General features: G+C 57.9%; 1 protein-coding gene across 2 annotated transcripts; it reads right to left on the bottom strand.

Annotated features, from left to right (window-relative positions):
- Positions 1–240: 240 nt before the first annotated feature.
- KIAA0040 lies at positions 241–6801 on the bottom strand. 2 transcript variants are annotated; one of them, XM_082765707.1, is made up of 2 exons: positions 6687–6801; positions 241–2636 (listed from the first exon to the last, which is right to left on the bottom strand). In XM_082765707.1, the coding sequence occupies exon 2, from the start codon at positions 2532–2534 to the stop codon at positions 2193–2195; it is 342 nt and encodes a 113-aa protein (XP_082621833.1). In that variant the 5' UTR covers positions 2535–2636; positions 6687–6801; the 3' UTR covers positions 241–2192. The 2 variants fall into 2 exon arrangements, with proteins under 2 accessions (XP_082621833.1, XP_082621832.1); XM_082765706.1 differs by lacking the exon at positions 6687–6801 and adding an exon at positions 6236–6317.
- Positions 6802–7006: the final 205 nt, after the last annotated feature.

Genomic DNA, 7006 nt, shown 5'->3' with positions numbered 1-7006 from the left:
AAGGCGAGGCCATTAAACTTGATTAAGCTAAGCTGTTTCTTTAAGAAAACATCTCGGAGCTGCACAGCTGGCTGCAGACAGGAAGGCACAGAGCCTCTGACCACTGAGCTCTCCCGCTGTCTTATCTAGGGCCAGGGCACAGATACAAGAAAAATTTCCCCATGAAAGTAAACATGACTGAGAGCTAGAGATACGGCACTTGATTACAGTTTTGCAGTAATTTATTTTTGTAAAAAAAAAAAAAAAAAAAAAAAAAAAGGCAAAAAGTTTATTTTTTCCCCTGTTGCATGGACTCCTTAGGAAAATAAGAGGTCTATGCTGAAATGAAGTTGCAGGGAGACAGTGCAGGGGTGGCTGCAGTGCAGGGCCCACGTGGCGGCGTTTCTGTACCGTGCTGCTCTCGCCTCCTCGCCACGGTGGGTGCTGTGGGGTCACCCCGCAGCCCCTTCTTGGTCTGGCTGAACTGGGGGAGCAGTACCTGGCCAGGGGACGGATGTTTCTCTCTGGGATTAGGTGTGGCAAAGCCTCATTCTCCCACCATTATATGTGGCTTCCTGTTCTGGAGGAGGAGGGAGCTGCTTGTTTCAATGGTCACAAAGTGAAGTGGGAAATAAGGCACATATGGGGGCAATTTAAGCCCTGCGTGAGGAGGAGCCTGGCCTCAAGGCTGTCACCAACACAGCCAGACGGAGCCAAGCCCTGTGATGTGACATTAGCGTCACCGCCCTGGTGGAGGCGGACAAACTGGGGCCGGGTGACACAAGTGACCGCTGGGAACTGGTGGCTTTCCCACCCGGGAGCTGGGAAAATGGCACTGCCTTTCCTCAGGCTGGATGTGGCCACGTCCAGCAGCTCCATCCAGGCTTGTCCTTGTGGGTTTGGCTTCTCCTCCCCAGATGTCTGGCTCTCGTTGGCAGCTCCAGTCTGCACCAGGGGCTTTAAAAAGTGGTAAAAAGCAGGAGGATGCAGGGCAAAAAATGGATGTGATGAAGCCTCTGATCACATCTGCGCATCCCTCTCTGGCAAAGCAAACTGGGGGAGACAGAGCCTGGTGGGATGGAGAGCGGGGCGCAGAGGAGATCCCCCAGCTCCTCAGGAGGTAGGTTTGGGGGGAGCAGAGGGTTAAACCTGAGCAGGGCTGAGAGCTGGGTGTGGGCTGGTAGCTGCTGAGGCCGGCTGAGCTATCGCTTGTCCAAGGAGGTGATGGAGAGACGAGGATGATGGAGATGGAGATGGGTGTGGGATCCAGCTGGGTAGGAAGGACAGGATGTACCCTCCAGCACATCCCAAATCCCAGATGCAGCTGTCTCAACAGCCATACAGCAGCTGGGAGAGCTGCCCGGCTGGCAGCAGCATGTGCTGGTGGGTCTGCGCATGTCCCAGTGCGTGGCATGGGCCGAGAGGAGGGCTGAGTGTGCCAGGCAAGTGTCTCTGCTGCTCCGATACCGATTCAGTGTGCCTAGCCCCCGGCAGAGGGGGCCTTTGGTCCTGCTCTTTAGTAGTCATTCAATAAATAACACTAATGCCCGTAGCTGAACTGTTACACAGCCTCAGGTTGCGTCTCTGCTCTTGCAGTAGCACAGAGGTGGTGCAGCCTTTGCTGCAGCACGGTGAGCTCTTCAAAGGCAAGTCTGCACAAAACAGTCTTTCAAGGAACATTTTTGAAGTGCTGGTGCAAAAGGGCTGGTCTTGCGGCCTCCTCGTTCCTTCCTGCCTCTAGGCTGGGTGGTAGCGTGGACTTCTGCTTTGCTGCCTTAAATTGGGTCCTGAGGTCTCTGAGGTCGGGCTGAGTTGCACCTCGTGGTGCTCTTATTGCCTTTGGTTTGGGGGCCAGAGGGGACAGGATGCCTCTGTGCCGTGCTGTAATGCTGCGCTCGGCTTGCTTTGTGACTCCAAGGTGAGGGGGTGCACAGCCTGGTGGCGGGTCACCCCCAGGTGCTCAGTGGGACCGGTGTCCGTACATGCGTGTGTGTCCTTCACCGGGGTTTTGAGCTTCGGGCACACCGCTGCAGTGCGGGACACAAACCTGCGTCCAACTGCCTTGCTCTGTGCTCACCCTTTGGTGCTGGGCTCTGCCTCTTCTCAAAGTCACTGTGAAATGGCAGCAGTTTTGGCATCTCCTTGCCCCTCGTAGTGCGCAGCTGGAAGGACCGGCAGCATCTGCGGGGACAGACCGTGTGTCCTCTTGTCTGCTAGATGGGCAAGGATGGCCTCTTGTCCAGCAAGAGCAGCTTGGGCTGAGCTGAGATCCACAGGTCCTCTTCATCCTTCTTCTTCTTCTTCTTCTTGTTCTTCTTGTTCTTGTCGGCGTGTGGCTGTCCCTTGCTGCTGGGGCCGCCTTTCTTCCTACTTTGCCGCCGCCGCCGCCAGCTGGAGAAGCAGCAGTGGCAGCAGATGAAAATGGACGCGATGAGGACGACAAAGGGCAGGCCCATCAGCACTACGAGGCAGACAGTGTTGAAGACTCCCTCCTTGTGCTTGGTGCGGATGAGTTCCAAGATGGAATTAAAGAAAGAGCTGATCTTCTGCTCCATGTTGCCCCCTGGGCAGCAGGCTCCCTCTGCTTGAAGGCCCCTTGGGATACGTTTGGCTCCTGGAAAGAGCTATTGGGCTTCACAAGTGGCTCTGGATGGTGCCTGCAGAGACAAGAAATCACACAAGTCAGTTGCCTGCACCCTTGGCATTTTTTTCCTTGGAGATGCCAGCATGGCCAAAGCCTCTGCAGGGTGAGAGGTCTGCAGCCACAGAGGGGTCTGGCCAAGCGTCCCTCCAGCGAGGAGCACTCAGTAGGTGAGAGCCTACTGAACCTGAGCAGATCACCCGTGGTGTGGTGTGGGACCCCAGTCCCCAGACAGCAGCCCTGCACCCAATTCCACCTCTGTGTGAGCAGGGGCTGTCTGCAGGAGTGGGATGAGCCTTGGCCTGGGATAGAGGAGTCTCTGTGACTCACCTGGGAATTGCTCCAAGGCTTGGGCAGGGCTGAGGAACATTTTTGTGGCATGACGCGAGGTTTTCCTCTCCCTTGGAGGGAAAGGTGCTGCTGAGCCCCAGGTTTTTGGGGAAACCCTCCTTCAGGCAACCCGCCATGGAGGCAGGCAGGGGTAAGGGAGCTGCTGCCTCCACTCCCAGCTCTGGTCCTGCCTTAGGGCCAGACAAAGCTCCTCTGAGGCCTTTGAGCCCTGAATTTGAAGTTTTGGGGTCACTGAATTATGGACTGTGCAGACAGAGCCAGCAGGAGCAACATCAGGCTCTAAGACCATGTTTCACCCTTGCTCCATGTTTTACATCGGTGTCTCAGCCTTTGGTCTTCAAGCCCTACAGCCTTTCCAGGGAATACCGAAATGCCAGTGTGCACCAATGGGGAAACTGAGGTATGGTAAAAGGAAAACCAGACTTTCACAGGGTGACAACTCAGCTGTACAGCCTGAACCCCAGTGATGTCCCGGAGGGGCTGCTCGCCATCACCAGCAGCCAGACCCAGGGCGAAGCGGAGAAATTTTGAGCAGAGCCAACAGCCACTGGCAGCTGGGCTCTGCTCAGATGACCCCCAATCTCTGGGTCTCTGACTGCTCCTGCAGAGACCACACTCCCCCAGGGAGGAACAGGAGCAGCCCTGGCCTGCTTTTGCTTGAAGCTTCTACGACTGCAGTGCTGTCATTCCCCGCTCTGAACCATGCTTATTGCTGTTGCAGCACCTGTGGCCTCAAGGATGCTCGTGCATGCAGCACTGTGGGTTTCTGCTGCACTTCGCCATGCACATCCTCCCGCCTAGCCTCACAGTCACACACCCTCCTGGTGACCAGAAAAAACCACCCGGTCTGAAAAAGAAACCAAAAGAGCCCCACCTAGCCCTAAACATAGCGCTTGTGACACCCCCAGAGGAAGCGGGGCTCTCCGTCAGGGGCAGTATCTGGGCAGGTAGGCTCCAAGGGGCAGCACCAAAGGGAAAATCCTGCCTTTGGAAGCGCTGCATCTTCTGCTTCCTGCACGCTCAAAGGGAAACTAAAAAAGGGTTTGTTCCCAGGGGAGGTACAGGACTGTCCCCTGGTGCCCATTGCTACTTCTGTTGCCCCCAGGTTCTGCACAGGGGGAACGCAGAGGGCAGCTTCTTTCAGATGCTCGGTGTCCCAAATTGCCTTCTCTCAGAGGCCTTTTTTTAGTAGAGATGTCATAAAGGTTAAATGGCAGCACAAATAAACAGAGCAGCTTTCCCTCGGCCTGAGCCATCTGCGCGAGGCAAGTTTGCCATTTATCCATAAATACCCTGGCCATTCATTATCCAGGCAGGAACATTGCCTCCTATGATACACTTAACTCCAAAAAGCAAGCAAACAAACAAACAAAACAACACAAGACCAACAACCGCCTTAGTTTCAGACAAAACAGGATGTACAGTTTTATTCCTGCACTGAGCTGCTTCGTGTTTACTGCCTCTGAGCTTCAGAGGAGGGAAGGAGGGCTGGGACTTCCTTTTAAGCTCATAATTAATTGTTTGCAGTTTAAAAAAAAAAAGAAAAGCAGAGCCCTTTGAAATGCTTCCACTTGAAAATGGATCTGAATGTGCTGAAAAAAAGCCCTGACTGGTTGATTTTGGGATGTGCCTGGCCCGGAGGGACCTTCCTGGCTGAGGCATGTGGGGAAGCAGTGGAGCAGTGGGTCCCAACCCGAGCCCACCGACGTGGGGTAATGGCACCGGGGGCTGCGGTGCAGCGACCCAGCAGTATCCCTCCGAGGGCCCTGGCACTGCCCTGTGCCGAAACCACAGCCCCGGCCACCTCCGAGCACAGCTCCGCAGCTGGTTTATAAACGCCTTTTCTTTTTGGTGTGCGCATCGCCCTTTGTTTTGCAGATGAAGAGATGTCTATGTGCTAAAGAAAGGGGTTCTTCAGTTTTAAAGAACAGAGGGGAGGGGAGAGCAGGAAAACTGGTGCCTTTGGAGCCTGTGAGCGCAAGGGGTTAGCCGAGGCCACTCGTTGCTAGCTCAAAGGCTGCCTCAGTGCAGCCTCACCGTTTCGGAAAATTTCATGGTGTCGCTCAGTTTGGTGAAGCCACAGCATCTCCCTCCAAGAGAGAGGATGGAGAGGGAGAGCTGCGTCCATGCTACGGCCCCTGATGGACCTGAGCTCAGAGCCCGCAGAGCTGCTGGCAGGAGCTTGGCTGTTTTTCTCGGTCGAGGTATGGGACCAAAAATTGGGCCAGGGAGGTGCTCAGAGACAGGGCAGTGTCTTTGGGAAGGCTGCTCAATGCCCTGCTAAATGAGCTCTTTGTTTTTGGGTAGCCAGCACTGGCAGCATGTCAGGGGAAAGCTGACACGGTAACTCGCTCGGGAAATCCTGTGGTGGGGACATGGGGCTGGGGCTGCTCTCTGTGCCCCTTGTGTAAGGTTTTATTGACCATTGGTGCCCAACGTCGGCTCTTTTAACTGGCGTCGGCTGGAAGCGAGCCGATTTTCAAGGGCGGGGAGCATCTCCTGCGTTACGGGCGGCCGTGGGTGGAAAACAAGCACAAACTGGGGCCAACACTCCTGGCTGGGGAGGCAAAGGAACCAAAACACAGAGTTGCCTTGGCAATGCCAGCTCGCCCATGCCTGAGACTGAGCGACCGCAGCGTGGGGGCCAGAGGTGAAGATTGTAGGGAGGCGGCAGCTCCCTGAGAGTGGGGCTGGGACCTGCTACGTGCGGACTTCTCCCTCGGGGCCTGCTGACACAGCCGGCACAGGGGTGGCAAGGCACGTATGGAGGGAGGACATCCACTTCCCCTTTGCACCTGCAGGCTTGAAGGGAACCCGGGTGAAATCTGACCCTGAGGGCCAGCGGTTCCCTTCCTAGCCGTGCCTGCACACTGCCCTGCTGGAAACGAGGCATAACACCAGCCTGGCCAGCCGGCATCCCCAACCCACAGCAGGCTCGGGAGATGTTCCTCAAATGGTAAAAAATCCAAACGCACACCAAAAGCCACCACCCAAGCCCAAACCCAAGCGAGCCTTCGCCTTTCTCCCCCTTCCACCCTTCCAGCCCGCAGCGGTGCCGGCGCTCCCACCCCCAGCCCCAAAACTCCCGCTGCGGGCGCTGGATACCAGGCGCACAGCCAAACTCCGCCGTGAGCTCGGCCCCATCCCTGCGCCCCCCTCCCCATCAGCACGGCCCCGGCCCGGCCACCCGAAGCCCCCCGGCGCTGTCAGGGCTCCCGCAGCGCCCCCCCGGCCCGCAGCCCCCAGCCCCTGCCCGCCCCCGACCTGCGCTCCGAGGCCTTCCTCCGTCTGCCCCGCGTCCCCGGCCAGGTGCTCGCCCAAACTCCGCCGGGGAGGCGACGACGACGCCGGGGCCCCCCCTCCCCTTCCCTTCCCTCCGCCCTCCCGGGGAGGGAACGGGCGCCCGGCCCCGCTGCCTCCGCCCCCGGCCGGCCCCTCCCGGACCCCCCCGGCCCCGAGCCCGCCCCCACGGGGGCGCCCCGAGAGGGGTCTGGGGGCTCCACAACTTTATTTAGTTCTGGTTGAGCAACGCCAGCCCCTCGGCCGGGTCCTGGGGGGCAAAGTGGAAGCATCCCCGGAGTCGCCCTCCACGCCTGCAGCCCTCACGGTGCCAGCTCCCGTCACGGGGCACCGCGATGGCGCTGGGTTGGCATGGGAGGCTTCGCGCAGCCACCAGCTTTTTGGGGGCTCGGAGCCCACCACCTGCTCCTCTCACCCGTCCGCCACGCTGCCCCGCAGGCCGTGGGGCCACCCTGGCTCCTACAGCGTGTGCTGGGTAATGGCAAAAGGGGCACCCCCTGGGCAGGAGGTGCCCAGCGTGCCTGGGCGCTGCGGACGCCTTTGCTGTTTTTCAGAAGCGGCACCGAGTAAGAGGAAGCTGTGACTCAGAGGCCAATGAATCATTCCCACGCCGGATTTACGCCACTTTTTTTTTTTCTTCCTCCTGGCTCTCCAGCTCAGGCTGAGGAACCTGTGGAGACCTTTGTGGGAGTTTTGGTCCCTTTAAAGCTGGAACAAGACCTAAAAGTTTGGGAA

Source organism: Aythya marila (genome assembly GCF_965140915.1).
Source record: "Aythya marila genome assembly, chromosome: 8".
NCBI lineage: Eukaryota > Metazoa > Chordata > Aves > Anseriformes > Anatidae > Aythya > Aythya marila.
This window is presented reverse-complemented; position numbering and strand designations above follow the sequence as displayed.